We start from the raw sequence: 17,532 nt of genomic DNA, 5'->3' as shown, positions 1-17,532 counted from the left end.
TACATAAAGAAACGAGACACACCTCGGCATTTTCTTCAAATTAAATTAACTGTGCAAAATGCTAAACATGACGATGTGCTAAAAAGTTTTACTTTTATAACAAAAACAATAAATATACAGTACGTACTACCTTATTGAATTGAACCAATGTAATTGTTCAACAGCGACACCATCAGGTCTCTGTTTTTATACCAACGTGCGTTCAATGCGATCCCTTTCCTCTTAAGTTCGGAAAATGGTCCGAAATAGTTACGATTTGTTTCTTATGCAGAAAGTGCCACATGAGTCTGGGAAATCAGAATTAACGCTCTGCCTTAACTAAATTTCACCTTGCTTTTTAAAATATGATGAATCGCATAAACAGAGTGGTAGTATGATAGAGTTTCCAACACAGAGGACTGGGGACGGGATGAAAAGAGGTGCGTCAAAGCGAATGCACATATATGCACATAGAAAGTATTCCGATTGAGGAAAGTAAATACAGGATCAAAACGAAACAAAGCGAAATCGCGGACATTTCATACTATTTTAAAAAAAGAGTACGAATGGTACGAAAGAGTACGTTCGGTTCGTTAATAGTGTTATGCCGGGTCCAGCGCTCGCAGTGGCCGCAGATGCGTAGCCAGCGCCCCTCCCTTCTCATCTGGGCTGGGCCTGACGGGGCCTGACCGCGGACTGCTGGGAGATCTGCATTCAATAATAATCATTACGGGGCATCTTCAGTGCATACATCCCAGAACACTGCTATTGAATTCGAACGTACCGTAAAAGGTGCCACCGAGGAAAACTGACCGTGACGCGGTGAGTTTAATCCTATACATTTTCTGATTTCACGCACTTTCTTCCGTTTGCCTCAGAAACACGTCATATATATATGCTCACATGTATTACAAGTCAATAAATAGCGCTGAATTTTAGTGTTACATTTGCTGCTTATGAATCGTACTGGTGACGGCAGCACCTAGGCTTATTTACTTTTCAAATATCATTTTTTTTGCTTGTTTCTTGTAGCTATACAAAACGTTAAAGCTGGCATTGACTCCTTTGTAGCTTTGCGTATAGTTTCTATTCTGTCTCGTTCTGGCATCTATATCTGCATTATTATTTTGAATATACGACTTTTATTGATGACAGTTTTGATCCAGAGGTGGAAACTGCAGTTCCTGTTTACTAACATCTCTTTGGGGATGATTTCATTCACCGATACTGGCGGTAGAAAAACTGTAAATGTTCTTTTCAATTAATACCATTTTTAAGCGACAAGATATAGATATCTGCCACATTCTGATATGTAATGTTTAATAATAGCATCAAATCATGATGCAGTTAAAGGTTAACTGTAGCTAAAAAATTCTATGAATTATTATTCTTTAATAATTAATAAAATCTATTTGTAACTTTTTTCTCAGTTTTAGCATTATAATCAATTAAATCAATATAGTTTGAAAGCATGTAACATCTCAGCTATGTAATAATAAGTGAAGATAAGAGGATTTATTTATAACATAAATTAAATTATGTTATAATATTCTCTAGACTGATATTTTTCTTGCAATCTTGCAATTTAAAATAAATTGCATCCCTGTATCTAAGAACACATGCAAAACAATAAATTAGATGTATGTTCACAACAAATAACATTTGAGTTTTCTCTAACAGCAATCTAGCCCAATACACCAGCAGAATGAAATATTTATTCAGAAGAGAAGGAAAGTGTTTGTTCATCATTGGGAAAAAATGTAACGTGCATGAATGCTTGTGTTAGTGCAGCCAAGAATGTGGAAAGACTCCACCCACACAGAGAGACTCCACCCACATGGAGAGGGCAGTGGATTCCATGTGTTTTGGAGCTTCATCCAGCCTCCTGGACTGCCAGTAAATCCCAGCAGTTACATCCTGGGCACACAGCACTTGGTATTAAAGACAGACAGCGCTCACAGCCACTCACCTATACTTTTAATTGTACTGATTACACAGAAGACATTTTACAAAACATTGAAAGGGCCGCTTCATTCATGGGTGACGTATGTGTGTGTGTGTGTGTGTGTGTGTGTGTGTGTATGTGCGTGTGCGTGCGCACCCTGCAATGGGTTGGCATCCCATCCTGGGTCTGCCCCATTACCCCAGTCCATATTTCTCTGCTTACTGGGATAGATTCCAGGTCATTGGTGACTCTGAGATGAATAAGAATTTGGAAGATGGATGGATTGATTTTAAGGCTTGATGGAGTTCAGATTTGAAACATTTCAGCTTTAAAATGCCTTTCTTAGTTGTCCAGTATAAGCAAATATGGTCTTTTAACATTGAAACTGTGGTTTTATGTTTTTTTTACCCCCATCTGGATAAATATGGATTATTTGTCTACTGCCCATAACCTCTCACCCAGTAGAGGGTCACAGTAAGTCTGCATCCTACCTTAGAAGACCAAGGGCACAGGGAGGGGCGCTCCATGCCCAGAATGCCGGGAGAAGAACCGAACTCTTGGGATGAAAGCAGATATGTAGACAGAAAGTGGAGACAGGATTTGAGAACAGAGCCCAGTGATGCTTCTCTCACTGCTATCTAATGAGCCACTGCATTTTTAAGTTTGAATGATAATGTTTAACAAGTACAAATTAATAAACGGCACCAGCATAGGGGTTGTGGCTTCAAATCCTGCCCCCGCTCTGTGTGTGTGGAGATACATTGTTCTCCTCGTGTCGCGTAAGGTTCCTCTGGTTTGCTCCCCGTCATTATCTGGAGAACTGTGACTTTAATTGTCCTGTTTTGTATGACCAGTTGTGTCTTCTCTGACTGACTGTTGTCTCTTCTGGGACGTTCCTCGCCCAGCACAGATAGAAATTCTGGGCACAGATAAAAATGTCACCTTAGGCCACTCTGCCCTTTTACATTATTTAGTTCTATACTTTTATGCATTTGAGGGTCCCATAAAGTGCTGGGGGCCCCCAGACACTGCCAGGCTGTCCATGTGCCTGCTGCGCACCTCTGACTGGAAGGTGTATAGACAAATAAAAACAACATTTAGATAATTTTTATGGACTTTTCTGGAATAAAATTAGATATAAAACAATGTATATACTATATAATGTTAACTAGCTCTTTTACTCCCCTAATTTTCCAACTAACCTCATCAAACTCCAGCTGAAGTTAAGGCTTTGGGCAGATGTTAGCCTTACTGGCACTACAGACTGCTTCACCTTGTCTTTACTCAGAAAATACGATCCTTATTCATCACCAGTAACCTGCAACAAGTTCCCGTCTCATTCTGCCAGCATTAAAGTCCGTTTTGAGCATCCATGGGTCCTCCCGACTGTTCTGAGACCCTTGAAAAATGTGACTCTGGTTGTGCTTAAAATGGCATGTCTGCAGGACACGTGGCTCGAGGTCATAGTTTTTGTTTACAGCAACGTGTTTGATTGTGCTGCAGATTATAACTGGAGTTATTTTTTTATTTACAGTGTTTTGCAGACGGGAGACCTGCAGGTAAAACTGATTTATATTTCTGTATTTTTGATCACCTATTTTAGGCTAGGAGAGTTTCTGAGACCGCATTTGAAATTTCCTTTATGTGTTCCAGAATCTGAAATATATTAATTAATATGGGCTTTTATCCATCATGCATTTAATGTGATATTTTTTTTCAGATTTTTTTTCCCTTTATTATTATGATCAACCTCATCATCATCATTATTACTGTAGCTGCTTGTATCGCAGATTTTTACTTGTATGCCTTACATATTTTCATAGATCAGTCTCGAAACTTAATATTAATATATATAATATACGGAAGTTTATTTTGCGAGTATTTTGGGCAACACTACTGTGGCAGTAGGCCTGGGCAGTATAATGGTATTATGGTGCACTCTGGTATTTATAAATCCAAAAGGTATTATTTTTAATAACGTTAAAAATACAGACAATCCTCTTTCTATGAAACTGGTATTGAGACGATGTATTGAGACGATGTATTGTATTGCACTACGTTAGTGGTGATTGGAGCCTGACTTAAGTAAAAAAAAATAAATAAAACATGTCAAAGAATTACACGCATGCGTAGGTTAATGCACCAGAAACTAAATGCGTCATGAATGTGCTGTAAACTTGCCGCATGCGCTGCAGACGTACAACCTTGTGGTGACAGTGGTGTTGATAAACAAAAGGTGATCTTTTTATGTCTACAACCAGGAGTCATCTCTTTGTTTCCCTAGCGCTCAGCTTCCTCACTGATGAGTCCGTTTAGGTTTCTCTGATTCCAGAGTCTACAGAAGCATACATGACATAATTTATTTATTTAAAATACTATCATGTACCATATACCATCCTTAAGTGTCTAGAAGGTTTGACGGTATAAAAAATAGATACCACCCAAGCCTAGTGGAAATTATCACCTTGGCTTATTGGTATTTAAAAACCATTTGTTTGGTAGCAAACGTAAGGATCATCATCATAATTTATAAACTTAAGAATCTCAATAAATTATTAAATTTACCTCAGCAAAATCTATTTGAAAAAAGCAGGTGCCATAAGAATTATTCCTATTAAGGTAATATTGTCAGCACTTGGTTGGACAGCTAGATCACCCCCTGGGGGCATTGACCCCCTCAGCATCTGTCTTTAAAAGGAATTTTTTGGAACATTTTAAAACATTGAAACAGTTTTGCCCCATTATGCTATAACAAGTGAGTAGTTTCTTATGCAGTGTAACATTTTGAGTATATTATAATAGTTTAAAGAATTTTTTTTAAGAAATAGACCTACAGCTATTTTACAGTAGGTTTGTTGAACTCCACCATATCTTGCATCATTCGATTTGCAATACTGGGCTTCTTGGAATAAACAAGAAATTTCAACATACAGTACTGTGAAAAGTCTTCGGCAGTCAAAGGAAAATATTTAGGCTGTTTATCTGTGTATATTTGCTCAGAAAAGAAAACGCAGTTTCACATAGAACATAATTATCTATAACACGATAAAAACTAAACAAGTATTTTTTCCGTTCTCCTAAAAGTTTCTGAGATCTTGCAGGACAGCTTGTTTGGACAGAACCCCACTTTGGTCCTCAAACCTCTCTTCAGGGACTCCTCAGCTCTTTCATGTACCTTGTCAGAAAAAATGGTACAGGCCAAGACACAAACCACATTAATGTACCTAAAATGCTATAAAAGTGTTTCTCAGAGTCGGTTTTGGTACCTTATAAACACCCATAATGATGAGTAGCATTCATATTACAGAATGCTTTTGAGGCAAGTCTACATTTACCTACAACTAGGGTACAATTGGCAGACCCTTGAGTGTATGGATCCAATGACAAGTAATTGTACCCTCAAAGGTACAAATTGGTGCTTTTTTTCTGACAGCATAGTTGTTGAATTTCACCAACAGCTCAATTAATTAACTAATTAGCCAACTTAATTAGTTAACTCTGAGAGGTATTAATTAGCCAAAGCAGGTTAGTGGTTGAATCAGAAAAATACTGGGGAATATTGGACCTTCGTTTGCAAATACTGACGTGATTTTAGAGGAGGTTTTAAAGTAACCGAGTCTAAACACTTTCACAGATATATTTTTACACAACACAAAGATCATTTCAACATCTCTTTCTTTGACTGCATAAGACTTTCACACAGTACTGTATATCTCACAAAATCTTTGTTCTAGTTTAGTAGGACCGTGAGGCATGTTAGAGCAGAATTAGACTGCTGTCCTTTACAGCCATTTATATGCCCCTTTAATGTCCGCCAGTACTGCAGTCATGAAAGATATATATTTTTCTGAAGTTAAATAATTAGTCATTTTGAACATACATAAGTATGTCTCAGCATCTGGAATACTCAAGAAATAAAAAAGAAAATATTCACCAACAAAAAATTATTTAAGCAAACAAACATTTAAGATTTTTTGGCAACCGCTTAGAATTCTGGGAAAGTGCTTATGCTAACCTTCTGGTTACTTTCTTAGCTCTTGTTATTGACACTACCCTTTACCTACCCCAGAATGAACCTGTTCGGGGGCATTTCGGCACGCATACAAAAGGACAGACTGAAGGCAGAAGGCGTGGGGACCCAAGAGCAGGCGGTGAAATTTCTCAACCAGGACTACGAATCCCTGAAGCAGGAATGTTTAGGGAGTGGCCAGCTCTTCGAGGACCCATCTTTCCCAGCTCAACCCCTGTCCCTGGGCTTCAAGGAACTGGCCCCCAACACTTCCAAGACGCGGGGCGTGAAATGGATACGGCCCACGGTAAGGTGTCATTCACAAACACTCTGACTTAAATGGCCAACATTTTTTCACTGCTTAATACAAATATGAAACCAAATAAAAGATCAAAAGGTCAAATATATGTCTTAAATATATCCCAGCTGCTCATGTGAACTCTCATAGTGGTAAATCAAACAAATGAGAAAGAAACAACTCAGAAAGTTTAGTTTTTTTTGTAGTTTAATTGACAAAACTGCTTCCTTTTTGCGTCACAGATGCAAATGATTTAAAACATCCATCCATCCATACATCCATCCATCCATCATCTCCCGCTTAATCCGGAGTCGGGTCGCGGGGGCAGCAGCCTCAGCAGGGAGACCCAGACTTCCCTCTCCCCGGCCACTTCGTCTAGCTCCTCTGGGGGGACCCCGAGGCGTTCCCAGGCCAGCCGAGAGACATAGTCTCTCCAGCGTGTCCTGGGTCTTCCCCGGGGCCTCCTCCCAGTGGGACATGCCCGGAATACCTCCCCAGGGAGGCGTCCCGGAGGCATCCTGATCAGATGCCCGAGCCACCTCATCTGGCTCCTCTCGATGCGGAGGAGCAGCGGCTCTACTCTGAGTCCCTCCCGAATGACTGAGCTCCTCACCCTATCTCTAAGGGAGAGCCCAGCCACCCTGCGGAGGAAACTCATTTCGGCCGCTTGTACCCGCGATCTCGTTCTTTCGGTCACTACCCAAAGCTCATGACCATAGGTGAGGGTAGGAACGTAGATCGACTGGTAAATCGAGAGCTTCGCCTTTTGGCTCAGCTCTCTCTTCACCATGACAGACCGATGCAGCGCCCGCATGACTGCTGACGCCGCACCGATCCGCCTGTCGATCTCCCGCTCCATCGTTCCCCCACTCGTGAACAAGATCCCGAGATACTTAAACTCCTCCACTTGGGGGAGGACCCCATCCCCAACCCGGAGAGAGCACTCTACCCTTTTCCGGCTGAGAACCATGGTCTCGGATTTGGAGGTGCTGATTCTCATCCCAGCCGCTTCGCACTCGGCTGCGAACTGCTCCAGTGAGAGCTGAAGGTCACGGCTCGATGAGGCCAACAGAACCACATCATCCGCAAAAAGCAGAGACCTAATCCTGAGGTCACCGAACCGGACGCCCTCAACGCCCTGGCTGCGCCTAGAAATTCTGTCCATAAAAACTATGAACAGAATCGGTGACAAAGGGCAGCCCTGACGGAGTCCAACCCTCACCGGAAACGAGTCCGACTTATTGCCGCCCATGCGGACCAAACTCTGGCACCGGTCATACAGGGACCGAACCGCCCTTAAAAGGGAGCCCGGTACCCCATACTCCCGGAGCACTCCCCACAGGACCCCACGAGGGACACGGTCGAATGCCTTTTCCAAGTCCACAAAACACATGTAGACTGGTCGGGCAAACTCCCATGAACCCTCCAGAACCCTGCTGAGAGTATAGAGCTGGTCCACTGTTCCACGGCCAGGGCGAAAACCACACTGCTCCTCCTGAATCCGAGGTTCGACAATCCGGCGGACCCTCCTTTCCCGGACCCCCCAATAGACCTTACCAGGGAGGCTGAGGAGTGTGATCCCCCTGTAGTTGGAGCACACCCTCCGGTCCCCCTTCTTAAAGAGGGGGACCACCACTCTTTCCCCATCAGAGAGGTGACATTCCATGTCCCTAGAGCTAGCTTCTGCAGCCGAGGATCGGAGCGCCAAGGTCCCCGCCTTTGGCCGCCGCCCAGATCACCTCGCACCCGACCCCTATGGCCCCTCCCATGGGTGGTGAGCCCATTGGAGGGGGGACCCACGTGCCTTGTTCGGGCTGCGCCCGACCAGGCCCCATGGGTGTAGGCCTGGCCGCCAGGCGCTCGCCATCGAGCCCCACCCCCAGGCCTGGCTCCAGGGGGGGGCCCCGGTGACCCGCGTCCGGGCAAGGGAAACCGTGAATCCAAGATTTTTCTCATCATAAAGGGGTTTTTGAGCCGTACTTCGTCTGGTTCCTCACCCAGGACCTGTTTGCCTTGGGTGACCCTACCAGGGGCATAAAGCCCCAGACAACATAGCTCCTGGGATCATTGTAACACGCAAACCCCTCCACCACGATAAGGTGTCGGCTCCAGGAGGGGTGATTTAAAACAACAAAATTAAAATGAAAAATGATAAATGCAATTTAAGCATCTTAAAAATTTTAAACACAAATAGATCTCAATGGAACTTGTAAGTCTTTTTGTTTAACACAAGTGATAAACTATTGGGTTTAATTTTCATACAGTGGAAGCTGAATGTGTTTTTGTGACAAGTTCTTGTTTGCTTTTTTCCTCCTCAGTCATTTTTGTTAAAATTCTCACAAATGTGCCACTGTCTATGAATGAGTCCAACTGCAAGGATGAAAATGATTACGATTGGTTCGGAGAGTGCTTGCAAAAACAGTGGCAGTAAACTTTAGACTGATATATTAACTTACATTAGGCAATCTTGAAAAGGGACAATCATTAAAATTGCAGAGCTTACAAATTAAGTTTTGTTTGCCATGACAAAGTAAAACTGTTTTCATGTAACCTATTGATGGTCTCATCCCAGCTGACTGTCATAGTCCTCGGGATGTGACAATTGCATATGCATAATAATGTAATATTAACATTGCTCAATGTGCAGGCCTAATAGAGTGTGCACATCCCTGGCTCATTGTGTGTGTCTGGAGTGACCTGTTAAATGCTGGCTATGCTATAGTTGCCTGTTATTCCTAACTGTTATGCCTTATTGATTGCCACAAAAGGCAGTCATTTATCAACAGTATGATTAGTATTCATAGCAATGTATTTAAAATATGCTTTGAATAGGAGGAGTGCCTTTTATCTGAACGGGTGAGTAACAGCGTGTAAGATTTGCTCTGGGCGGGACGGGAAGCAGGACCATAGGATGTTAGGATGGGAGAGTAGAATGGAGACTTTGCCTGGGTACTGCAGTGAGTATAGATTTAATAAAACGGAGAGAAATGAAAGCCAAGGGAAACTGTTTCATGATATTCTTTCTTGTTAACAGTAGTTGGGTGATTGAACGGATCATGTGGTTTATGGCAATCCAAAGCTTGCTTACTGCAGTGTGTTAAAATGTAGCATCCTGGAAAATCCATGCAGGACTGTAGGCCATTAAGACTGGATCATCTGTGTGGTCTGTGGTCCGTGACTTAACTGCTGGCGGAGTGAGTCAATCCCCAGACAAACCCGAGACGAGAGGGACACATTTTGAATGAAACACTCTGGCGGCTGTTTTTTTCTTCTTAGACTAGCAAATTATGAAAATCCTTTAGGTACTTGAAAAATGAAGTGACATTGTTCAAAAATTTATTTTATTTAATTTCATTTGGTTTTAATCTCCAATATATCTTAATTAATCTTTGGCTGTTTTTCATATTCCTGGAATTTCTTCGGATCACAGATTTTTTTGTCCTGCAGGAGCTGTCAGAAAACCCTCAGTTCATCTTGGGTGGAGCTACTAGGACGGATATTTGTCAGGGGGCTCTAGGTGAGTTTAGGCCACTTTCCTCTCTATGCTTGGGAAAACATACAATACCCAGTTTTTTCAAACTTCATCTTGTACGCTTTTATCAGAATGGACTGAATTGATTCTTCTTGTTCATCAACAAACATCCAATCATCATAACAAAGTGAAAAGGTTTTTAGGAATTTTTGCTAATTTATTAAAAATAAAACAATTAAATTTCCCATTTATACATATATATATGTATTCATGCTGTTTACTGTGGCATTCCAGATAGTGACATTTCACACACGTCATATTACACTCGATCATCTTTGTGATGCCCCTAGAACTCGACTGACAACCAGAGGCCAGTTATTGCCTGGCTGTTAGCATCGCTGAGGTGTAGCGTAGTGGTGGGGGCGGTATCGTATTTGTGGGGGTGCACACAACCTTGGACTAGGGCGAAGGTTCACCTTTCAGTATGACAACAGTCCAAAGTCCACAGTCAAGACGATGCTGGAGACAAGGCTTTGAGTGTTGCGGAGTGGCCCAGTTGAAACCTGGACTTTAAGACAGTCTCCTATAGGTGGGATATGGAGTGTGAGTGAGCTGCAGTCTGCAATCAGAGCTCTTCTAGGGATAACGTGAGTACCTGCCCAAATCTGAGTGCGAAGCTAGTAGGAGCCACCTGAGAGAGCTCATAACTGTAACCGCTGCAGAAGCACCTTTAGATGGAAGAAAGGGGAGTTTTTAAAATTTAATTAAGTTCCTAAAGGCATGTTTTCAGTTTGTCATAATGGGGTGTTGAGTGTTGATTGATGCCAAAAAAGAATCGGTGCCGTCCCTTTTGAAATAGGTCTACAGAAGAGCAAAGTTTGGGAAAAGTGGCTGAGTATGAGCAACTCTCTGCAGGCACTGTGATGATATGTGCTGTAAAAACAGCAACCGGATCTGCCACATTTTCAAGTCAAATTAAAATGGCTGTTGAAGGACTGATGCAGTGTGGGCTTCATTGCGCTCTTCTCTGGGTGTTACTTTGACCAAGAAAGCAGCAGGTTTTTGCCTGGAGATGCGTCATGACAGTGAGTCACTTCAGACTGGTAATACCGCACTGAGCCTGGGCGGGTCCAGGCCAGCCCTCGAGTTTCCAGGATAATTAAACATAAATATGCTTCATGCTTCACGCTACTTCTGAAAGTCTTTGAATGTCATTGGCTTATCTTTGTTATGAATACCTGATGGTTTCATGCAAGCTTAGGCAAACTTTATTTCCAATGCTATAGCGGTGGACTGGCATAATTTCCTAGAATATACTGCCTGAGATAGGCATGCCGGATAATCAGCTGGTGGGTGAAATCGACAAGGAATGGAAACTAGGTTCTTGCTTTGCGAGTGTGAGAAAGTGATGGTCTGGTACCATAACGGGTATTATAGCAGCCAGGATTCTGCAAGTTGACCACATACTAACTTGAAAAATATATAAATATAACATATAGAATCATATATGTGATACCTGAGATGCTGCAGATTTGGATCACTCATCTAATTAGGCGCTTTTGGCTTATTTGCACAAACTATTATTTGTTCTTTTGCTGTCTGTCATTGCACTGCTAAGAGTCTCAAGAATCAAAAGCTTTATTGTTATATGTACAATGAAAAGCTTGCGTACCTCCCTTCAGACTTGAATGACATAACGATGAATGACACTACATTGCAAATAACACATAAAAGAATAGCGAGAACAAGTAATACATACAATGTACTTACACAATACAAACAATATACAGTCATGTGAAAAAGAAAGTACCCCCTCTTTCAATTTTAAGGTTTTATGTATCAGGACATAATAAAAAATCTGGGGCCGGTTGCACAAAACATCTTAAGTTAAGATTTTTCTTAAAGTCCGAGTTAAGGTCTCCTTAAAATATAGTTGGTTGCACAAAACACCCTTAAGTCTCCTCCTTAACGTTTCCTTAAAATTTTCTCTTAAGTATTTAAGTTTTTCTCCTTATCTTGGTCTTATACTTAAGGAATCCCTTAACGGTTGCACAAAAAACCTTAGCAACAAAACTAAGGGGAAAAAAATTAAGGTACCTCTAACCATATCTTAACTGCAACATGGCAGAGTTTATGATGATACAGAAAATTACGAAAATGAACGCATCCCAAAAAGAGTGTTCCGCGACCGGGAGAACCCCTTAGATAAACTTAATGATGAACAATTGATTTTGCTTTATAAATTTGACCGGCAGTCAATTTATGATTTGTCCGACCATGTGCAGTTAGATTGCCCCACAATCCGAAGCTGTGCTCCCCCAGCTGAGTTGCAGTTAATGTTTGCTCTGCGGGTTTATGCCACGGGCTCCTAGCACATGAAGCTGCAGTCTAAACGCGAGAGTCATAGAAAGTTAAGCCTGTTTCACGTTCAGCTGAGCTCGCTAACTAACCATAGCCTATAACGTTACCCGCCCTTACAGTTTACTTTATATCTGTACCTTAAATACTTTAATAATAACTTGTTGAAAGAAGATGAGCAACTTATGTACAGAGATCTATTTCACTGTCAGCAACATAGACTAACGTTAAAAGTTCCCTCAAGTCGTTTAACCTATCTGAAGTTGTAAGTTAACGTCAACTGGTAAGAGTTATCTTACCAGTTTTGTCGCATTCTCTCCTGTAATTAGTGATCCCTTTTTTGGCCAGAACAGATAAGTTGTAATTTTTTGGACAAAGGTCTTGGATAGACCTTTTCACCAGACTTCTTGAATTAATTTTCATTGCAATTTCCGTCTGTTTCCTGTTATTTGCGGATCAAATTTACTTTTTAGTATGTTCTTTCTTTTATTGTATTTCTCCAAAAGTATAATCTTTTCCTCCTCTGACCAATTTGGCTTTCCTGTTTTCTTTTCTTCCATTTTTTTACTTTGCGAGTAACTTTGTGAGGCGATAACGGGTATCACAAGCAGGCTCGAGTGCAAGTGTATGAATGGTCTCCATGGAAATGGGAAAATTTAACTGCTGTAAAACCTCTTTCAATGTTGTAAATCCCTTAATGTTTTTCCTTAAATAAGGAAACATTTTAAGGGGTTCTGTGCAACACCCTTAAATAAATCCCTTAGCTAAGGAGAAATCAAACCTTAAGTGTCATACTTAAGGGGAAAACTTAAGGTGTTTTGTGCAAACGGCCCCTGGTCCTTAGCAGGTCTTAATTAAATCCAACCTCAGATGAACCACAATACAAGACATTACAACATGGTGGAATCTGTTGTCAGTAGTTTTACACCTGAGGTTACATTTAAATAATATGGCAGGGACCATTTAACTTTTTAAAATTTTTGTCCTGATACCTAAAACCATATAACTGAAAATGGGTGTACGCTCTTCACATAACTGTATAAGAACATACAATACAGACACTCCTCACTTAACAGCCTACCTCTGTAACAACCACATGGACTTACAACCAAATAAGCAGCCTGGTGTCTCGATGTCAAGCATCTAATCTTGCATCACCCTTTCTCAGTCTCAGTCTTGCTCCCACAGTGGGTTAGTATTCACTACACTAATGTTTGCAATCTCGAAGACTACATATTTCATATATTAATTCATATTTTGCACCCCATATTGCAGGCAGAGTGGTGGCTCTGAGACTAGGAATCTGTTCCAGGAACAGGAAGGTTGCTGATTCAAATCCCATGAATGGCCAGAGTGATTCTACTCCATTGGGCCCTAGACCAAGGCCCTTAACCTGCAATTGCTTTGTCCTGGCTACGATGTTAATCTACATCCAGCCCTATAAGGAGGCCCTCCAACTTACAGGGAAAAACTTGGAGGTTGGTGGCAGGATTGACATTCCAGCCACCTGAACAAAAACTCACATTTGGACTAGTGTGGTGCTTAAGTATCGCCCACTGCATGGCTGCATTCAGGCTCTCATCCATGAGGTAGATGGTGTCGTGGTGGGTGCTGCACCACACTGTCAGCACATGCTCCTTACTTTGTTGTGTAACCCATAGCACAAGATGTCGGCAACAAGTAATGTATATTAGAGCTGATTTCCTCTGTTCTGCTTATTACAGTATACAATACACTACCACATAAACCTTGAAAAATATACAAAAAATTTTATAAATGTTACAAAAGTAACATGAAAGATGGCTGACAAAGCAACTGCCAGTACAGTATGCTTGAAATATCGGTAAGGGGTGGCTCTTTGTTTATCGACCGATTTGTTTAATGACCGAGTCATGGGAACACAATTTGGTCGTTAAGCGAGGAGTGTCTGTATTCAAGCAGCACAACAAGGTTCTGAGGTTTAAAGTGGCAGTGGCTATTAAATAACGTAAGAGCAGTGGTTTATAGTTGTGAAACTGTTCCTGAGTCCTGGGCTGAGTCCTCCTGTTCCTGAACTCCGGGTCCTGCTGAGAGCACCTGTAGAAAAGGGAGAGCTCCAGGTGACATCCAGGCCTTACTCTCATGTTTGAGGCAGTAACAGTGCTGGTGAGCCTTCTTCACAGCAATTTCTGCTTGTTAAGTCCATTTGAGGTCATCGGGGAGGGTGACTCCAAGGAATTCAGTAGCAGACCCTCTCAGTGACCAGCTCAGAACATAAGAAATTTACAAAGGAGAGGAGCCCATTTGGCCCATCAAGTTCGTTTGGGGAGAACTTAACATTTTAACAACTCTGAGCTATTAGTTATCTAGCTCTGATTTAAAGGAACCCAAGGTTTTACTTTGTGCTACACTAGCAGGAAGACTATTCCATACTCTAACTACACACTGTGTAAAGAAGTGCTTCCTGAAATTCGTTTTAAAATGTTCTCTCACTAATTTCCACTTATGGCCACGAGTTCTAGTATTTAAACTAATATCAAAATAGCCATTTGGCTGAACAGCATCCCAACCCGTTAGAATCTTATATACCTGGATCATGTCCCCCCTTAGTCTCCTTTGCTCGAGGCTAAACAGATTCAGCTCGGCTAACCTCTCCTCATAAGACATTCCTCTAAGACCAGGAATCATTCTCGTAGCCCTATGTTGCACCTTTTCCAAAGTAGCAATGTCCTTCTTAAGGTATGGTGACCAAACCTGCACACAATATTCTAGGTGGGGTCTTACCAAGGAATTATATAATCATAGCATCACCTCCCTTGACTTAAACTCCACACACCAAGATATGTAACAGAACATCATATTGGCCTTTTTTATTGCTTCCCCACACTGGTGAGAGTGGGACATGGAAGCATCAACATACACACCGAGATCTTTCTCATAATCAGCTACCTTTATTTCAGTGGAACCCATAAAATATCTGTACGTTATATTTCTGCTCCCTTGCATGGATTACCTTACATTTATCTATGTTAAATTTCGTCTGCCAGGTATCAGCCCAGTCGCTAATTAAATCCAGATCCCATTGTAGCCTCTCCGCTGGTAGATCAGTATCTGCTACACCACCCACCTTGCTGTTTAACCAAATTTAACCAGTTTACTATATGTGTCGTTGTCAGTATTATTAATGAGAATTAGGAACAATAGTGGTTCTAAAATTTAACCCTGTGGTACCCCACTATGAACGCAGGCCCACCGTGACATTGTGCCTCTAATAACTGCTCGCTGCTTCCTGTCAGTTAGCCAGTTTTCGATCTTTGGTTTTTTCTGTCATTCAGGGAGGGGTTATTTTCCTGACCACTTTGTCAAGCCTGGTTTAATGTTCCTGGTACCCTTACGATCTACACACAGGAGTGCAAGTGGGCTCTTCTGTACATACTACATGTGTCTGTGAACACAGATGACTGTGGTCGGTGCATGCATACACCAGTGATATTCCACCAGAGCTTGAAAGGGCAGGCGTACTGCAACAAACACAAATACAAGCAGTATAGGGAAACAGGTTTTGGACAGTTTTAAAGTTGTTACTGGGCTTGGATGGTATTAAGGCAATACGGCATACAGCGACCTTTTGAAATTTGCAGATTTTATCACCAAAATAGTATTGCTTTTGAAAATAGTGTATACCTCGGTGTAATGTCTGCACAGTATGAAATATTAGATATCTGGGTACCAACGACCCTCCTTATACAGCTACTCAACATAATTACATCAGCAATTATTCTTCTCCTTTTTCCTCGTTAACCTCTGATCTGTGAAAGTCAGTAGTGCCACCTACTGGAAACAGTTAGTCAATTTCCTCGAACATGCTCAGTCGACATGCACCGACACGCATAATGTTCACCAGACATAAATACCTGTGCTACGCACGCAGTGTCTGGTGAAATTTAAGTGACCCACCCTGTGCGTGGACCACTGTCACACGCAGAGAAGTGAAGCATGAATTGGCCTTCAGTCACTACGCCTTCTCCCTGCAGGCCGTTGTATTGTTGTTGCTTATCCGGTAGTGGTGTCATCAGCAAACTTCACAATGCGGTTGGAGCTGAGTCTGCCCATGGAATCATGGGTATACAAGGAGTGCAGCAAAGGGCTCAGCACCCTGCCCTGAGGAGTACTGCTGTTGAGCATTGTGGTGAAAGAGCTTCTCTTGTCTGTTCTCACATGCTGTGGTGTGTTGATGAGGAAATCCAGGATGCAGTTTCAGAGGGAGCTGCCAAATCCTAAGAGTTTGGAGATGAATCCAAATGGAGAATGTATTCCACAAACAGCAGCTTGGCATAACAGCTTTTCACACACCTGACCCAGCCCCACACACTCACATTCACAGTGAATTTAGCTGGAGAACACAGAGTACAAAGTGTGTGTTGAAGATTAGTTATTTGCTGTTAATTATTTTTATAAGGCTTTAACCAAAACTGTAATTAATTAAGTTTTGCTTCTGACAAAAGCATAGAAAATTTATATAAATATTCTGTTGGTTAGTGTTAATATTGAGAATCAACGGGCTGATCAACCCCCTTACTTTGCACTGGAGACAGTTCCTTTCGAGAATAATAGCAGTAAGCTGTCGTAACTTTGCAGATTCTGCTCACATCAATGTTTAATGTGCCTCCGGTGGTAAACCTGCCCAGCTGGTGTGTTTGTCATGTTCCTTTGAAGGGCTTGCTGGTCTACAGACCTTTCAAATCCACATCCGGTTTCTATGTTGCCATAGTGGGCCGTGTCCCTAAAGCCATTTCCCTTGCTTACAGTGGATTCATTCTTCATAGTTTGTCAGTCATTGAGGTTTTTTACGTTATATTTTTTTTGTGTAGTTATGCCACATAGTTCTGTTCTTTGATTTTATGTCTACAGGAGTCTCTTGTTCTGTAACACTATTAAAATGCTGCATGCATAAACAGTCCTGAGTGTATTTATTTCCTCCATCTTAATTGTTTGGTTTCTTCCTGTGAGGGGATCTTTGGCCCTTATGGCAGTTCAGCATTAAGTATTGATGTTGGTGTGAGACGTGCTCTTAGTCTGATGGCTTGCTGACCGCTCCTCTGTTGGTGTGAGATGTGCTCTTTGCGTGATGACTTGCTGACCGCTCCTCTGTGAGACGTGCTCTTAGTCTGATGGCTTGCTGACCGCTCCTCTGTGAGACGTGCTCTTAGTCTGATGGCTTGCTGACCGCTCCTCTGTGAGATGTGCTCTTTGTGTGATGGCTTGCTGACTGCTCCTCTGTTGGTGTGATATGTGCTCTTTGCGTGATGACTTGCTGACCACCCCTCTGTTGGTGCTCCCAGGGGACTGCTGGCTCCTGGCTGCCATCGCCTCCCTCACTCTCAACGAGAAACTCCTCCACAGAGTGGTCCCCCATGGACAGTCTTTCACCAATGGCTATGCCGGAATCTTCCACTTCCAGGTACAAAGGCTTGACTATGCTCTTTTTACTC

At 42.0% G+C, this 17,532-nt stretch overlaps 2 protein-coding genes and 1 long non-coding RNA gene across 12 annotated transcripts in view; 1 reads left to right on the top strand and 2 right to left on the bottom strand.

Moving 5' to 3' along the window:
- Positions 1 to 17,532, bottom strand: part of LOC125715606 (uncharacterized) — a 150,274-nt gene that overhangs the window by 57,339 nt on the left and 75,403 nt on the right. The gene's annotated exons all lie outside the window — the stretch shown is intronic.
- LOC125715603 (calpain-1 catalytic subunit-like) overlaps positions 120 to 17,532 on the top strand; it is a 42,498-nt gene continuing 25,085 nt past the window's right edge. For all 10 annotated transcript variants that reach the window (XR_007384112.1, XR_007384111.1, XR_007384118.1 and 7 more), the window contains exons 1-5: positions 120 to 801; positions 3,459 to 3,483; positions 5,994 to 6,240; positions 9,679 to 9,748; positions 17,383 to 17,501. Coding sequence is in view for 1 of the 10 variants with exons in the window: in XM_048987362.1 (XP_048843319.1) it covers positions 5,995 to 6,240; positions 9,679 to 9,748; positions 17,383 to 17,501 (435 nt within the window). In the remaining 9 variants the exon portion in view is untranslated. The remainder of the gene's footprint in view (positions 802 to 3,458; positions 3,484 to 5,993; positions 6,241 to 9,678; positions 9,749 to 17,382; positions 17,502 to 17,532) is intronic.
- On the bottom strand, positions 10,928 to 17,387 carry LOC125715618 (uncharacterized). Its single transcript, XR_007384130.1, has 2 exons — positions 15,998 to 17,387; positions 10,928 to 14,137 (listed from the first exon to the last, which is right to left on the bottom strand). It is a non-coding gene; the product is annotated as an uncharacterized LOC125715618 (long non-coding RNA).

Source organism: Brienomyrus brachyistius, chromosome 20 (genome assembly GCF_023856365.1).
Source record: "Brienomyrus brachyistius isolate T26 chromosome 20, BBRACH_0.4, whole genome shotgun sequence".
NCBI classification, from domain to species: domain Eukaryota; kingdom Metazoa; phylum Chordata; class Actinopteri; order Osteoglossiformes; family Mormyridae; genus Brienomyrus; species Brienomyrus brachyistius.
The sequence above is the reverse complement of the archived record's forward strand: the minus strand, read 5'-3'. Positions and strand labels throughout refer to the sequence as shown.